At 33.2% G+C, this 18,785-nt stretch overlaps 1 protein-coding gene across 1 annotated transcript; it reads right to left on the bottom strand.

The window, feature by feature from the left end:
- Positions 1 to 268: 268 nt before the first annotated feature.
- LOC128211342 (ubiquitin-conjugating enzyme E2 S-like) lies at positions 269 to 18,553 on the bottom strand. The gene is made up of 5 exons (XM_052916031.1): positions 18,396 to 18,553; positions 9,171 to 9,324; positions 4,841 to 5,031; positions 3,859 to 3,995; positions 269 to 3,183 (listed from the first exon to the last, which is right to left on the bottom strand). Exons 1-5 carry the CDS (start codon positions 18,402 to 18,404, stop codon positions 3,060 to 3,062), a joined length of 615 nt encoding a protein of 204 aa, XP_052771991.1. The 5' UTR covers positions 18,405 to 18,553; the 3' UTR covers positions 269 to 3,059.
- Positions 18,554 to 18,785: the final 232 nt, after the last annotated feature.

Raw genomic sequence — 18,785 nt, 5'->3', positions numbered from 1 at the left:
ATCATTGTTCTGTATCATTGGGTAATGCGAAGAATTCTTCACAGTAAAGCCGAGATTGTTTAACAAAGCACTGATATTGTTTGCAAATAAACTTCGCTAATAAAAGCAAACAAACACACAGCCAATTTGTACCGCCAAGAAAGCTTTCAGCGAGGCAAAAGTCACCAGCTTTTCATGTTCCAAAACCTACAAATGCTAAGTTCATTTAAAAGCGGAATTTTGAGTGGGTACAATACACTCAATCAGAATAGAATATAACGAAGGATGGTTAAAATAAATTACATTTTATTTAATCGTTTTGATGATAAAATGACATGCATGTAATGAAAAGGCTAGCAATGATTGTGCGAGATGACAACCATGCAAAAGACAGCCTCTATGAGTAACTAGACAGAACACGAACAAGTGAATGGAACACACAAAGACCAGAACAAAACAGTGAGATAATATTAAGCAAAATTGGAGACAAAATTCTAAAAAAACAAAAAACATTTGTATTTGGAAAACAATTTCATTTTATACCTGCAGTAGGAAAAATGATAGTTTAAAAGTTACAGATTACATTTACTGAGAAACATTCACAGAAGGCAAAGGTGCAGAACATAATTGAAATCATGAACGCACAAGAAGTAGACTATATTGGAAAACATGATGAAATGCAACATCAACACCCAGTTTTCTTTCTACAAAAATCCCAAATTTGTAATTAAAATATCCTTTACTCCTTAACCACCTCTCATTTTCACTTTGTGACCAGTAAAACACTTCTCGAGTTTCCATACTCACTCATATAACTTTTTATTTTCTTGCAAACAAGAAAAATAATTATTTAAATATCTTATTAAATACTCATGCAAATCTATACAAATATACAAAAGTTATTAAATATCTTTGTTGCACCATTCTCTTAGAATATATATATTTATATATTACTTGAATTTACAAATATCTACAGTATTGTCTTTACAATTCAATTGTTTCCTTTAATTTCCTTTGTTTTTGAGCAGTTTAAACATTGAATTACAACATAAAATTAAAATGCATACTTCCACTACTCAGATACTAAAGAACAATATTCTCTTTACAATAAATGCCAATAATAGCCGTTTTCACTTATGACAGTTATAAAGAAAGTATCAAGTACATCTCCAGCAGTTCCATACATTTGGAACATTGAACTTCTCCCAATATATGCCAGATTTAGAATATAATTATGTCAAAGGTAAAATCATAATGATTAAGAAGGGGAAAGCAAGCAAAGCGACCCAGCCTTTCTTAGTCAGTAAGATTTACCCAGTGTCTTCTAAACGTCCTAGATTATATCCAAATTCCAGCAAGAGTGGAATCAAATAAAGATGACATGTTAGGTTGCAAAACTAAAAATTTTAATGATTAACCTAGGTTCTTATTGATGGCTAATCTCACTCGCATGGAACGTAGGCTATAATGTAAATAATTTTTAACTCAAGCTTATGTTATTTTAATTATAAAGCTGAAGGAAATCAAAATTCAGTACTAAATTTAGATCATGGCAATGATTTTTCATTCTAATCGGCCCGATAATGCTTAACATAGGATCAAATAGGCATGGCATTAGTAGAAGTATCTTACAACATTAATGTCTATTACAAGTAAGTAAACTGCCACCTCTTGGTATGGTCAGAAAAGCAGTAAAATACTAGAACACAGAGTAAACAACACTAAAACACAGAACAGTTTAAAAATGATAAAACATGGTTATGTGATAAAATATTAATATTTTTCTCTTCCAAGCACATTTGAACATTTAAACTGAAGCTCTGGCCTTTTTATGGCATTGGCTTAGTTTATTTCCAACCGGAATCTGAATTTAATACTTAGTTGTTTTTTTAAATTTTGTTGAAGAAAGAGACTAGCATGACAACGAAACAAACCTCTTTGAGATCAGGATACTATTAATATTTATTTAATTGTTTGTTTTACATATGTAAAACTTAATGCCTTATGCACACCATGTTACACATCATGGCAGGTTAACACAATGATAATGGAAACTGGTGTCAGAAGACTAATAAGCATGTTCAATAATAATGTTGATTTAAAAAGTAGTGAGGGTTTGGGAGTTTCAAACACAGATCTGTATAAAATGCACATTGTCACCTTCAAATCCATCATCGTCCTGAGAAAGTCTATGAACAATGTTGATGATGAGATGTATGATAACTATCGCAGTTATTAAAACAAAGGTTTTGTCTTTCAGCTAAAAACATTTTGGTGCCGTTATGACCAGGTACTTAAAGTACGGATTAGCGTGTACTACACACACACACATATATATATATATACAAATTTTACAAACACATTTAAAAGATAATTCATTATAATGAATGTCTCCAGTCCATAAATAAAACACTAATTTTTTACAATACACTCATCACTAAAATACTAATTAAAGAGAGCCAACTTCAAGCGTCTTATGCGAGGGAAATTTATGAAGAATTGGAAATTGGCCAAATTTTACCAATACAAGTTGAGATTTTTTTTTTTTTAATTTATGGCTAAATCAAAATGATCTATTTTGGTAATATGCATACAGTTCATGAAGTATTTTCATTCTAAAAATAGAACAGGGAATTCAGTATGCAGTTAAATATCTCAAATTGTGTTTCATTTTATTTAAAAAAAATATCTTAGCGCTGATACTGTTATCATATATTGAGAAGAAACAGATACGACTGCTTTTGTATTTTTAATAGTAAGTTTTAAGACTGCACTAGCATTAGCACTTGACTGCCTTTAACTAAAACAATGGTATGTAACTTCATTATAAGTTAATATACTAACTCTTGCAGAAATATTCAATAGAATGCACAAGTATGCCTGGACAGTTTTTGTGTATATATCATTTGTTCCAGAATAACCAAAGTGGCAGCATATTCACATACACTCAATGAACTATATTTTACAATGCATACAAATGTACTCTCTTTAATGATCAGGAGATTTACAATTTCTGATGATAAATGACACTGACAGAAAATGGTTTGTAAAACATTTGTACAATATTGTGATTACATGCATCAGAGTCTTTTCAAAACTTTTTTCTTTTCTTTTTTCTTTTTATCAAGCAGTTTTTTATCACCGGCGTGTTTCTTTGCAATAGGGCCTTCTGAGATGGCGTCAAGACAATCAGATTCTGAAAACCTGAAACACAGAGTTGAAAATGCTTTATTCTCATGATATGTAAAATGATATGAAAATTGTATTCAAAGACTTCAATTATCAGTTTTCCATACATGTATCAACCTTCACATTCGGCATTTACAAGTATCAGTAAAACATTGAGCAATTTTCTGTCTTTATAATAGTAGAAACACATGAATCTCTATTAAACTTAAAATTGTCGGCATGTCAGTGATCAATATAACCACAAGTGTGCTAACTCTACAGTTCTGGAGTTAATATAGACAGTTTTTTTAATCCAAGCAATTGAGTAAGAAAAATTGGCGAGTATATATCCAGAAGTATCATTTTTTAACTGACATGAGACACATTTTGTGATCATGCATAAATCACCACCATAAATGTGAGCGAAACAGAATGGACAGGTCATGAATTTCTGACAATGTAAGCCTAAGATGTTTTTCAAGTCAGGATCCTGTTCCCTGCATTTTCATGGGTATTAGAATGAAGACATAGTGCAAGACCAACTGGGGACCATCTCTTCTTATGTACAGTAGACTAACTCAGGAGGCCCAACCCAATTGTATAATTATACAGTTTTACATTAAACAACATTATACTAATACAATTATGTTGTTGTTCATATACAATTTGATTGCAAGAATTAAACTGAAAGGCCAACCAATATCATCTTACTTTGGTGGTTTTGCGTGAACTTCGGTGTATATTTTTGCACGTTTTGTGTAGTCATCGTACTGTTCCAGCAGCAACTTTCCCGCCTCTTCATTCAACGCTGACTCAGGGTTTGGCACAATTAGTAAACATTTGATGGTCTGAAATATAGGGTTAAGTGTATCAAATAGTTCCAATAACCTAAATGATAGTGTGATTTGTTTGATAAAATAGAAACACTACATATGAAATTATTACTGAAGGCTATTCCAGTAAACATATACATGTAACCCACAGCGGAAGGCAATTATTTAAATAGTATATAGGTAGGTGTTTTTTCTCTCGCTAATTTGGACCCCCAAGGGTAAATTTATTTGTGTAGGTGGGTGGCATAATTTAAAAGTGCCTTCCCCCAAGGTTTTTATGTTTAAATGGAATAGCCCTGATGTTTTTTTCAAATGAAATATTTCCATCAAACATTGTACATTATCAGAGAATACACATGTAGATGTACATAAGGTATTTTTAGGTCTGCATTCTATGATTTCTATAACGATAATTTATACATTGAAGGTACATGATTGAAGGTACATGAACCATTTATGCACTATTCATAACTTACTATCTGTAAGACATTATTTATCTTTCATCTTGATCACTACATAAACATATATATTAAGATGAAGTATTTACTATAAAGAAACTTTGCTGGACATGAGCATTTTGTCTCCGGCAACATGTGTACAAAATTTCATTGGAATATTGTGAATGTTTTTTCATGCTATTGCCTAGATATAAGATTATAAAATGCACAAGGATTCGAAATTATTTTTTTTCCTTCAAAATCAGAATGTACTGAAAATGGAAATAAAAGAATTGATTTATATTTTCTGTGCATTCATGCAGTAGGAATGCTTAATTTTGAAAATATCCTGAATCTAAAACGCCTGGACACGTGACAAATATATGAGTCATTCCCTAAATGTACAAAAGTGTTCTTACTTACTAATAACACATGTTTTATTCCAAGACTTGCTGTCCAGTCCTTTTTCAAAGTATTAACACATATTTCGCCGTTACTGGCCACATTGGGATGAAATATTTTTGTCACAAAATACCCTCTTGGGGGTTCTGAAGGAAAGTTTTTACCGAGCACAAGTTTCATTTTGAACAGTCCCCCCGCATATGGGGTCCCAGCTGAAAATGCAAGCAAAATATTTAAGATCAGTTAAAGACACATAATAATGTACTGAGGTTTTACTGCAATGGAAAATAGTGGCCAGTCCACATCTGGACCATTTCATGATTTGGTGTAACCCTTAAATGCATAAATTATAGTTTCTACAAAAGCAACCACAGGAGATTTATTAAAGTTTGCAAACAATAAGACTTTCATGTATCTGCCAGGGTGCGAAATTAACCTTGTTTACCTGGTAGCCAATGGGGCAACAGACTGAGATTTCTGTAGCCGAGCCAGAATTTCCATAGCTCACCGGTTAACAGAAAAACACATCTTATGTACCAGGGTTCGAATTTAGACTCGCATACTCGCAAAATGCGAGCGACATTTGGAAATTGCGAGTGACTTTTATTCAAGCTCGCAAAATTCTGCGAGTGGGTTTTTCTAGACCACAAAATGTTAAAAGGAAAGTAGAATAAACATGAACTTAATTCCGCTATGTAGTCGAGTGTAAACAGCCTATAAGTGGCATGTTGACACTACCGGTATAAAGAAGACAGAACGGAGTCACGCTCTAGTAGGTTTTCAAAAATAGAACAAATACGGAAAAGCCCGAGTTTTATCTCGAATCTTTCCGGGATGCACCGAGGCGTGCATAATACAAAGTAAATACGAATGACGTAATCACCTAGCTCAATCATTGGCTAAATTTAGCGCTTTTGCGCACTATATGTAAACCTCATCATCCTTTGAATATATTTCCGCCCAACTGTCAAAATGAATAGACTTCGTTGATCGATATATTTCATGGTCCAAAGTATCCACGCTACGTTTACTGTTGCTTTTTTATTTTAAATTTATTATTTTATTGTTTTTAATACTTATAGACTTAATGAAATCTGTAGCGTGCTTGTCGAATGGGTATTAAATTACCCGATGGCGAGGGTAAATATACAAAGTGAACAATGTCAAATTATTGGACAGCTTTGTTATCAAAAGGCTGCCAGCATCAGACGAGTCTTTCCATACTCCCCAAATAGAATAAGCCATCAACAAGTATTCGAGTCACTCAAGATTGATACTTTTCAATATTCATAATATGTCTTAGGTGTTAATTTCCCTTCTCAAAAAAAAAATACACTTTTTACCAAAACGCGCTTAAAACGCACTAAAAAGTGTATTTTTCCTGCGTTTTTCTGAAAAAGTGTATTTATTCTGCGTATTTTTATGAATAACTGCGTAATAAGTGTATCTTTTCTAAATAAGTGTATTTTTTCTGCATCTTTTGTTAACTGAAGTGCGTTTTTTGTGTGAATAAGTGCGTCTTTTCTAACAGAAGTGCGTTTAAGTGTATTTTTTCTGTCAATAAGTGCGCTTTTTATACAGAAGTGCGTTAAAAGTGAATCTTTTAGGTTTTTGTTTTCAGCAGAGTGCGTTTTAAGTGGATCTTTTAAGCGAAAAGTGCGTCTTTTATTTTGTTTCTTTTTTTACCACCAATAAGTGCGTTTTTAGTGTGTCTTTTATTTTGATATTTTTCTGACCACCAGTAAGTGCGTTGTATGTGCGTCTTTTTGTTAAGAAGTGAATCTTTTACTTTTTTTAATATTAATGTGAATCATTCCCTTCTCAAAATAACATTTATGAAATACACACATAAATACAAGAATATGAATGAATGAATAAATCAACCAGTAAATAAGCATTTTATTATTGATCAATATACCTTCAAAATAAAAAAGATAAAATAATGAAATAAAAAGAAAGATTATTTAAAAAATCAAAAATATATTATAATTTCTTATCTATTGTGTAATCAAAAGAACACATTTTACTTATAGGCAAGAATCAATTGCATGTAATTACAACATTTATAGAATTATTATTCCTTAAGTTTCTTGTAATGACTACCAAATTCTTTGTCATTTCCTTTCCAATTTTACAACATGCATGATAAGCCTGATCTTATCTGATTGTACCAAGGACCAATTAAATCTCAGCATTTAGGGAGCCAATTTCAAATCAAAGCTACTGGTAGCCATTTTGTTGGGATTTCATTAAAAGAATATTGATGATGTTTTAATTAATAAATGGATTTACACCAATTAAAACAAATTAATATTTAAGGGATTAGTGAAATAAAATAATGATCATTAGATCAGGTAAATATGAACTATGATTAGAAACATGACAATACCACTATTGGATGATTTGTGATAAACTGACATGTGAAAGCACTCAGGTCATGGTATGTATTCTTTATTTCAGTTGTTAATTTCACTGTTATGACACTTGACTACTTGTGAGACTTTTGTTTGTCAACTTTCAATCTAGTGCACATATTTTAATAAATAACAATGCTGGTGTAGATAGAAGCTGGAAGTAGGATTATTGGTCCCAGATAGTAGATGTAGTTTTAAAACTCTATGAGGATGCACTTGTTTTTATCCTTATATATGTTAATATAATATTAACATATTAAGCAGAAATTGCCATGTTTCCATAAATATGCACACTAGCACCTTTAAAGTTATACAAATGATTACAGTGTTGGTTTTTGGAGGGGTCATAAAACTGTCATTTTCCACATGGCTTACCAGTTATTGGAAACTGGCCAAATTGGGTCAATCAATTTAAGTACTAATACAGTCATTACATACTTATTTAAAATATGATACCCTGTTTTATTCCAGAGCTGTCAGGAATCTCTAGATTTGACAAAAATATAACAAAAGATTCTTGAGACTGTCATTTTCCAATTTGTAGCTTACAGTTTCATGATTTTCTATCAATTATTTTTGCCACTAAGTAAAAGGTTATTTTATTATTGCTAAATTTGACAGATATGTACTTGTTTGTCTGACTGTAAATACATTATGTCCAGTTATAAGGTGTCATGTTAAATTAATTATGAGATATTTTTTTATATATGTAACACAAACTCATGTTTAGGAAATTTAAATGAAACAAAATCAGTATTTATTTATTCAAATGTGTTCTATTTTTTATGGTTCAATATATTTATATATATATATATATATATATATATATATATATATATATATATATATATATATATATAAATAATATATTAAAAGTGTCCATTTTTTAATTTTACAAAAATGGACACTTTTAATGCAGGTAAAATGCACCTGAGTGAATTTGTGCTCTTTTTTAACACAGAAAAATGCTCTTTTAATGCAGAAAAAATGCACTTTTAACGCATTTTTTTTTCCATAAAATTTGGGTGCAAAAGATTCACTTTTAATCAGTAAAAACGGAAGTGCGTTTTAAGCGCATTTTTTAGGGATCAAAACGCACTTCTTTACTGAAGTGCGTTTAACTGCGTTTTTAACCCAAAAATGCGCACTTAAAACGCAGTTGAGTGTGTCTTTTCTAGAAGTGCGTTTTTACCTCCAAAAAGCGAACTAAAAACGCACTTTCAAGAAGTGCGTATTCTTTCTAAAAAAACGCACTTAAGTGCGTTTTAACTGCGCTTTTTGGAGGTAAAAAACGCACTTTCAGAAAAGACGCACTCAACTGCGTTTTAAGTGCGCATTTTATCCAAAAAAACGCGGTTTAAACACACTTAGTGCGTTTTTTTTGTGTAAGTTCGTTTTAAGTGTATTTTTTTGTTAAAAAAACGCACTTAAAATACACTCAAGTGCGTTTTTTGTGCGTTTTTTGTAAAAAGCGCAGAAAAAATACGCTTAAGTGCGCTTTTCTGCTCAATTTTATTCACTTTTTACGCACTCGGTAACAAAAATACGCTTAAAACGCAGTGCCAATACCGCTGCGTTAAACGCGCGTTTTCTGCACGTTTAACGCGCGTTAAACGCGCGTTTTCCGCACTTTTTTGAGAAGGGTTCTACTTTAATTAGACAATATTATAAGGGAATAAAGCAAATAATAAAATTGCAAGTTGATTTGTCATTTTGCGAGTTGCCTCAAAATGCACTCGCAAAATTTTGCGAGTGCTCCTCAAAGTTAAATTCGAACCCTGTGTACCTTATATGGTTAAAAACAAGGAATGATATGATATGCAATTAAGACATTTTGTATTATATAAAAATTTAAATTTTATAACTAGTAATCAAAAGATTGTTACCATACAATTTCTCTAAACAAATACTTAAAAAGCAATTTAAACTCAACAAACCAGGCCCTTCTATAGTTGCTTGTATATCTGTGATGTCCTCTTCATTTGGAATGACTTTAATCCCTTCAGGTGGATCTTTTGTTAAATCTGCCAATTCTTTTGCTATGTGTCTGATAATTTGAGGCGAAAGATTCTCAACATTCGAACTCTGAAACTAGAAAATATAAAAAGCCTTTTCATTCTCTGGCAACATTGGAGACCTGCATCAGACTAATCCTCCAAAATTACTAGAAATGGTTTCTTATCAAAATCATGATGACGATTGTTTCAATAAATGCAGTGAGATAAAAAATATAATTATAATCTTGAACCCTGTGTGGGGGGATCTATCTGTCATTGTGCTTTAAATTCTGAAATGTCCTGATAATGCACATAAATGTTGCCATTGCCAAGGGTATAGCTGTGTGAAATTAGCTTTAATAAATGTTTAGCTTCGTGATGGCAGCACGCAGTTCAAGTTATCGCAATTTTAAAAAAATCATCGTCTCTAATGCACCAGTCAATTCAGGGATGTGATTGACCTGGCAGCTGAAGGGCTGAAACATTTTTGGCCATGGGTTAATGGGGCGCTCTTGGGGTCAAAAGCGCACTGCTGTAGAAGAAAAAATTGCTTTAAAGAAGCTCTTTTGAGGGCTCTCCTGACCTTAAATTTGAAGCAAACTGGAATATTAACTTAAACAACTGAAAGCAACCAAATAATCTTTTCTTTTATGGGGGGCGGGGGGGGGGGGGGGGGGGGGGGTTCTCTGGAGTCATTAGTTCCGCGGAATTCCGTGAATCCGCGGACAAATCACATCCCTGCAATTGTAACCACGGCCCCTCCAGGTACGGGGGTGTACCAGGTATAGCCGGGGAAATGGGCCGTGTTTTTACCTTCCAGGTGGCTCCGCAGTGCCGGGTGAATGCGGTGGTTTTGTCTTCGCGCCAAATATAGCAGGGAATGGGCCTTACTTAGGGTCCCTGGGGTGCGGGGGCATTTGGCGGGGGTTTTACCAGCAGTTTGTCCCCGCAGGGCGGAGATTTGCCCCGGGCTTGGTTGGACCGAAAGTCAAAGTTCCCACTATTCCCCAGACCTGGGGGGGGGGCCGTGGTTACAATTGACTGGTGCATAAGCAACTGTATTACAGTATTTCCAAAGCGAAAAAAATATGATTGTGGGTTTTTAACAAATACTTCAGAGAAGTTTAAAATATATTCACTGGTTAAACATTTATTGCATGATTTTCATTTAAATATTTGTATATTGAGTGACTTGATGTTAACTTTGTTCTTTAAAAAAATCCAATATTTTGGCACTGAATGCACATGCTTTCAGATGTAGTTTCTGTTCACATATGTTATAGAAAATTATATATTAGTTATATTTCCTTCTATTATTTTTGCACATCGGTTAATATAGGGCCCAACATTGCATTTCATGAATTTATGAACAGTAATTCTGTCAATATTCAAGAAAACTTTAAAATTGATCTGGAATTAGCCAACTGCTAAAAAAAGTACAAAGAGTTTAAGTACACGAAGAATTATAACACCGAGATGATAACGATGAATGCAGCACATCGAGATCATAAGCGACAACAAAGCCATAGTTTGATATACCACCACCACCACCACCACCACCACCACCACCAACAACAACAACTGCCCAGGAGTTGTTAAAATTGTTAATTTTTACAGGTCTCATGATAATTTGTAATTCCTAAATTTCAAGTCAAAGTGTTGAATATTCCCTAATAAAAAAGACCTTGAACCCCTTCTTAAATTGGTGGGCCAAAAATGCTGCATACAGCCCTGATTAAAATATAATAGTCAATAAAGGCCCAGTCCGAGATTTAAAGACAATAAGCTGAGATCAACTAAAGTCTTTGTCTAAAAAAATAGACGTGTTATACAGGATTCTTCCAGTTGAATGTCTAATGTCTAAACGGGTTTGTGCAAAAACGGGGGATGTTTGAAAAATATTGAGATTGTATTAAGTGAAGTATTTTATGGTTGAAATTGATAATGAAGGTTTATAAATGGGTGCTTTTCAAAATAATGAGGCTTTTTCTTTTATCTCTCCTAACTTTTATTTCTTTCATTTTTGGAAAGTGTTTGCAGGCAAATTATGGACCAATAAATTGTGTTAACATATTTGTTAAGTTTCAACTAGATGTCTCAATCGGCAAAAAAGTTATGTAAGAATATGTTGCTAAATTTGTCCCCTGTGCACCCAAAAAAGTGTGACATTTTACATGAAGGTCTTAATTCAAATGTGTTTTATTTTTTGAAACTGATTTATATATTATTTTGATTTTGTTTTTTATGTAACTTAACCCTTTCTCATTTAAAAAACATACTTAAAATAAACTAGAACTCCGCGAGTCGGATGTGTCGCCTGACGAATTATTTACTGTCGACATTATAGCTGTTAGATTGGCAGTTTATTCATTTATAGACAATGATGTTGCCATTTAACTTTCAAGTGTAGGTGGCATTTGAACCCTCAATCAGATATACCTACGGAATAAGTTTCAGGTTGAAACCTCCTATAGTTTACGAGATATGCCACGGACAAAACCTAAGCAAGAAAATTAACAAAGGGCAATAACTCTAAAAATATGGCAGCAAGAGTAACGGTTCTTGTGCATTGCACTTGCCCTCAATGAGATCTATCTAGCTATGAAGTTTCAAGTTGATACCTCTTATATTCTTCAAGATATGCCCCGGACAAAACTTTCAAGCATGAAAATTAACAAAGGGCAATAACTTTAAAACTAAGAAAGCAAGAGTTACTGTTATTGTGCACTGCACTTGCCCTCAATGAGATATATCTAGCTATGAAGTTTCAAGTTGATACCTCTTATATTCTTCAAGATATGCCCCGGACAAAACTTTAAGCATGAAAATTAACAAAGGGCAATAACTTTAAAACTAAGAAAGCAAGAGTTACTGTTATTGTGCACTGCACTTGCCCTCAATGAGATCTGTCTAGCTATGAAGTTTCAAGTTGATACCTCTTATATTCTTCAAGATTTGCCCCGGACAAAACTTTAAGCATGAAAATTAACAAAGGGCAATAATTTTAAAACTAAGAAAGCAAGAGTTACTGTTATTGTGCACTGCACTTGCCCTCCATGAGATCTATCTACATATGAAGTTTCAAGTTGATAACTCTTATATTCTACAAGATATTCCCCGGACAAAACTTTAAGCATGAAAAATAACAAAGGGCAAAACTCTAAAAATATGGAAGCAAGAGTAACAGTTCTTGTGCACTGCACTTGCCCTCAATTAGATCTATGTACATATGAAGTTTCAAGTTGATACCACTAATAGTTTAGGAGATATACCCCGGACAAGCGAAAATGGGACGCGGACGCCGCCACCGACAAAAGTAACCCCTATATGTCGTCTTTTCAGGCGACACAAAAATGACGTATTATTTTAACCAAATTTTAATGTCATATGACGGACCCCCATTCATTTAAAAAAGAAGATATAATATTCAATTCACATTGGGAACACTACCATTCCATTTAAGCACTATTTATCTTAATTTTTTATGTTATTTTAATAACTTTAACCTGCTAGCTTTAAATAAATAAGACAGTTTTATAATTTCATACATTATTTTGTCCGGAACTCAGATGCATGTCTTATTACCCCAAAATGTCCCCTGTGCACCTTTTCGGTTGTTAGTTGTCAGATTTCTATAATTTCTTCAATAAAATGATATTTTGCTGTATTTCCCTAGAAAGGAAGTGACAATGGATGCAAAAACAGCTTTCAGCCTCTCACAAACAGAGATGTAAAGCATCTGCATGGTTTAAAGCATTGTCCCCTGTGCACCCTGATTTAGCAGATTTCAATAATATGTAATAACTGACCAATATGGTGATATGTCCACATTCTGAGAAGTGTGTACGTTATATTTAGGCATCACTTGATAGTTTAGTAATTGGATGTTAAGTGTATTATAAATACTGTTCTTTCTTATTTAATTATAAAGCCATTAAATGTTTACTTTTAAAGGTTTATTTAATTAATTTAAATCTAGTTTTAATATTGAGGCACATAAGATAACATATTTTGTTTTAATATTCTATTTTAATTTTTTATCACAAATAAAAAACATCAAATCAAATTGAAATGATTCATCAAATGCTTTAATATATGTGCAAGGTATTATATGCATCTATTCGGTGCACAGGGGACGCATTTTTTTATAAGTATAGCAAATATACCAGATTATAATTTTGAACAGGAAATAAGTACCATAGCAGAAAAGCTGGTAGTTAAGCTTCCTTTTGCAAAGAATTCACATAGAAAATATGAAAACAAAAGAAGAAAAGACTCAGAAAACATTAAATGAAGTCTAGGAGGGGCAGAGAATGACTTAATAGGAATGATCATAAGTTGCAGAAAATGTATGACAGAGATCAAGATACTGAGAAAAAGAGTGAAATTGGCCGGGCATTACTCCAACGCTAAGAACGAAGACAACTAGATCCTCAATATGATTTACAAATAAAAGAAAAAGAGAAACTAAAGAAGCAGAGGCAGAGAAGAAATTAAATGAAGCGAAATGAGCAAACAACAAAAGTCCAGAAAATGTCAGGCAGAATAAAAGGAGAAAGGGCAAGATAAGAAGGCATGAACGCACACAGTTGCAGCAGCATCAGTACAGAGAAAACATGTTAATTATAACATGCAAAACAATCTCTTCGGAGGGATTCAATGGCATGGGCCTCCACAATTAACCATCTGGTAAAGAATGCTACACCAAAGAGAAGGTCTTAAAATAAGTCATGTTAAAGAAAATTATACTATTGGTGATGTCTGTCACAAGAAAAGTAGGCACACCAACTAAATCAGGAACAGCTTAAAAAGGCAGCTAGTATACACAAGCAATGCTAAGAATATGTGGAGTTGCAAGTAAAGGGTATGACAATTCGAGCAGCGAAAACGGACAAGAGTAAAACCATGTCAAAGCCAGGTGAAATTAAATCCTTGTGGAAACCAAAAGTTGAGAATTTTCTTAGATTTAATTCTCATGTAATGCCTAATGAAAGAGATACTACTCTATTGAGTAGGATGCTAGTGGCAAAGAGGCATCGTTTGAGTTTAGACAATGTTCAAAAAAGTGTTAAATGTTAACAGGTGCATTGAGACCAAAAACTTTATTCCATTCTATGGACACATTTTATGACATTGTTTAGAAATTTGGTTTTGTAGGCTCGAATGTACTCTTTCAAACATTTACAGTATTGTTTCATGCTTTACTGAAAGTACAGTTCCTCTTATTGTTAAAATGTTTACCAGGAAAAGTTTAAGTTACAAAAAAAATACATAATTAAAAATATATTACTTGCATTATAATTTGTCCCCTGTGCACCTTTTCCATTACATAACAAAGTACTAAACATGTAGGAATTCCAGTACTTTATATTACCATTTATGATAATTTCTTATTTTCATACTCAGTATGAAGTAATAAATGTTATATATGTGATTGTTTGCTGTTAGTTGTTCTCTTAGCCACTCTTTTCCATAAATTTGCATCATTTCATGCTGTTGGATTTTGAGGAAATTGTTGTGAAAAAATGTGATACTGAAGAAATTTTGAGGAATACACTCTATCATATACCCAGAAATGTCTTAAGTTGATCACAAATAACTATTTTATTAACATAAAAGTGATTATAAATGCATATTTTATGGGCTTTTAATATGTGTCCCCTGTGCACCGAAGAATAGTTCAATTTTGAAATGAAAAATTTGGCAATTGTAAGTTACAATACATTCTTGAAATTTGGTATGTGGTCTATAAAGATGCATAAGGTGAGGTATATGTAGATTTTATCCATATTTTATTCTTGTTTTAATTACAGCAAAAACTTTGTGAGGTAACAATTTATTTTTGGTTTCAAATTTAGACAAAATGTGTTTATTTATTTTTTTCTTAAACAACTGAGTAATTATGCATATGACTGCACACAGGTACCATACCAATTACTGATTATATGATTCAGAAAAATGCATTTGATTTTGTCTTGGTTCTTGTCATAAGACATTTTTATAAATCACACATTATGTTGGAAATGTGCGCAATATTTGGATTTAAAGTCGAAATATTTTTTTATTTGTATTTCCTGATACTTTCCCAAAGTTATTTCTGTGTAATATGAAGTATCTATTTTCATGTAAAATAGGTGACAATCATGAAGACTAAGTTTGAATTTTTAACCCCTATGTCACACTTTTGCCTCATTATTTTGAAAAGCACCCATATTCATATTTTACCATGAAAGTGAAAAGTTATTTTGCAGAAAACAAGCATTTAATGCATTAAAACACATTATTTACCTTTCCAATAAAATGAAAGTTGACTGACACAGACAACACTTATGCCAAGCAGAACAACTTGACCCAATCGTAATAACTCGGCCACCTCCGACAAGCTTCAAGATAGACCTCGTAAATACAATCATAACAACTCAGCCATGGCCGAAATGTTCTGAATGTTTTAAAATTGTGAACTGAAGCCCTTCATGTATATATATATATCGTTATGTCTTGACAGAATGAAATGAAGAAAACCCATCAAACTCATAATTATTCATTGGATATTTATTTTTTGCGTACGGATAAGAAATAATAATATTCCCACAATCCTTAGCGCGCGCTTGGCAAATATCGGAAAGTTCAGCCAACCGATCGGTGATTAACGGCGATCTTTGGTTATTTCCGCCAACTCTGCTAATAATGCCTTGTTTGTTATATATTTAATTATAATCAATAACTGTGATTTTAATCAGATTCCATTGGACTATTATCAACTCAAATGAAAGTACCGCGCATTTGAGTCAATTTTAATTAATGTTTTCCTACATGTATTCGGCCGATGTTGGACGTCTCAAAAATGACCACACGGTAAGATCTGGGAATGAAATCCCGCTGCACGCGTGAGTTTGAGATTGTCAGATTAACACAGATGAAAGTTGCCAATCCATGGTTTATAGGTCCATGCCTTAAGGGAGTATTATGCATATGTCAAAATGTAACAAAAGTTCCCTAAATGTGCATTATTGTTGCTAAAATCAATTAATGAACCTGCCAAAACTAAACACCGAAAGGCTAAGATATAATGCACCAGTCAATTGTAACCACGGCCCCCCCAGGTCTGGGGGTATACCAGGGATAGCCAGGGAATGGACCATGTTTTTACCTTCCATGTGGCCCCTCAGTGCCGGGTGAATCCGTAGTCCAAATAATTGTACGTTGACGGATTTTTTTTTAGATTTTTGATATGGCAAATCCTTCACGTACAAATTGTTTAGTATCAAAAGTGGGTAGTTGTTCCGATCAGGATTCCGGGTTAAAGCATATAGCGTCTATAAAATATCATAAAAACAAGAAATATTACCAGATTATGTTATTTTATATTAGTTTCGTACACAAAAAAATAAATATCCAACTTATAATTATGAGTTTGACAGCTTTTTTTCATTTCATTCTGTCAAAACATAACGATATATACATGAAGGGCACCTGCATGGCTTTAGGGCACATTTTAAATCGCTCGGAACATTTCGGCCATGGCCGAGTTGTTACGATTGTATAACGAGGTGAGGTCTATCTCGAAGCTTTGTCGGAGGAGGCCTAGCTATTACGATTGTATCGAGTTGTTCCCCTTCGCATAATTGTTGTCTGTGTCAGTCAACTTTCGTTTCATTGGAAAGGTAAACAACTTGTTTTAATGCACTAAATGCTAGTTTAGTGCAAAATAACATTTCACTTACATGGTAAAATATGAATATAACTCTTTATGATCAATTTCAACCATAAAATACTTCACTTAAAACAATTTCAATATTTTTAAAACACCCCCGTTTTTTGCACATTCCCGTTTAGACGTTAGGGATTGGAAGAATCCCGTATAACACGTCTATTATTTTAGACTAGGTGAATCCGGTGGGGTTTTCCTCGCGCCAAAAACAGCAGGATGGGTCTTACCAAGGTCCCTTGGGTGCGGTGGCATTTAGCGGGGATTTTACCAGTTCGTCCCCTTAGGACGGGGATTTTACCCAAGGTTAGCTGGACCGACGGACCTGGGGGAGCCGTAGTCCAAATAATTGTACGTTGGCGGATTTTTTTTTAGATTTTTGATATGGCAAATCCTTCACGTACAAATTGTTTAGTATCAAAAGTGGGTAGTTGTTCCGATCAGGATTCCGGGTTAAAGCATATAGAGTCCATAAAATATCATAAAAACAAGAAATATTACCAGATAATGTTATTTTATATTAGTTCCGTACACAAAAAATAAATATCCAACTTATAATTATGAGTTTGACGGCTTTTTTTTCATTTTATTCTGTCAAAACATAACGATATATACATGAAGGGCACCTGCAAGGCTTCAGGGCACAGTTTTAAATCGCTCGGAACATTTCGGCCATGGCCGAGTTGTTACGATTGTATAACGAGGTCTATCTCGAAGCTTTGTCGGAGGATGCCGAGTTATTACGATTGTATCGAGTTGTTCCCCTTCGCATAATTGTTTTCTGTGTCAGTCAACTTTCGTTTTATTGGAAAGGTAAACAACTTGTTTTAATGCATTAAATGCTTGTTTAGTGCAAAATTACATCTCACTTACATGGTAAAATACGAATATAACTCTTTAGGATCAATTTCAACCATAAAATACTTCACTTAAAACAATTTCAATATTTTCAAAACACCCCCGTTTTTTGCACATTCCCGTTTAGACGTTAGGGATTGGAAGAATCCCGTATAACACGTCTATTATTTTAGACTAGGGGAGCCGTGGTTACAAATGACTGGTGCATAAGGACAACACAGCCTAGATTGGCAATTGAGCAGAGTTCCAGGAATCAAATGTGGATCAAATGACAATACCAAGATCTGTGTATTTACAGTGCCAAGATCAAATCTTATCGTCCTGTGATTTGGTCTGGATTGTGATTTGTATCTATCATTCATTTGGGATATTGGTACTTGAGGCACATCAATTAGGTATTTCATGTACAATAACTATATCGTCTTTAAGGGTATATTCATATACAAAGGAGGAACATAACGTAAACATTACGTCAAAATTAACTGATATTTGTGTTGAACACACAGAAGTCATATAGTGATTTACTGATTCGTCTATATTCTTATATTATGCGTTTCATTGGACAGTTTCACACATTTAACAGAAAGGGATGAACATACCATTGACATTTTGGCTGTCTATATTTTTCTCAAAACGGTCAGTTGCCTAAAAACAGCAATAAACTTTCACTTAAGTCGTTGCTAAATTTTGTTTTCAAAACGCCATTTGAATCTGCTAGCCAATGGCAGGCCTTATGCGCATTTAGTGCTTTGTCATGTTTTCAATTCAGTAAATAAAAATATCATATTTGAAACAAATAACTTTATTACAAAAATATTATAACTTATAAAGACTTTTTTGTCCGCAGATATTTATATTTTTTTATTATTTATACATTATTTGATTCAGGGCTACACACTACCAAATATTTTATGTGACACTATTGGTAGCACACGTTACACGTTTCTACGAACTGAAAATACATAGTTTGACAATTATAGGCCCAGTTG

Source organism: Mya arenaria, chromosome 2 (genome assembly GCF_026914265.1).
Source record: "Mya arenaria isolate MELC-2E11 chromosome 2, ASM2691426v1".
NCBI classification, from domain to species: Eukaryota; Metazoa; Mollusca; class Bivalvia; order Myida; family Myidae; genus Mya; species Mya arenaria.
Note: the sequence above shows the minus strand (reverse complement) of the source record. Positions and strands in the feature narration are given on the sequence as shown.

Coding starts and splice junctions, on each gene's coding strand:
- LOC128211342 (XM_052916031.1), bottom strand. Junction 5,032..9,170: donor AGCAACTATAGAAGGGCCTG/GTTTGTTGAGTT, acceptor TTGCATTTTCAG/CTGGGACCCCATATGCGGGG. Junction 3,996..4,840: donor GAATAAAACATGTGTTATTA/GTAAGTAAGAAC, acceptor CCTATATTTCAG/ACCATCAAATGTTTACTAAT.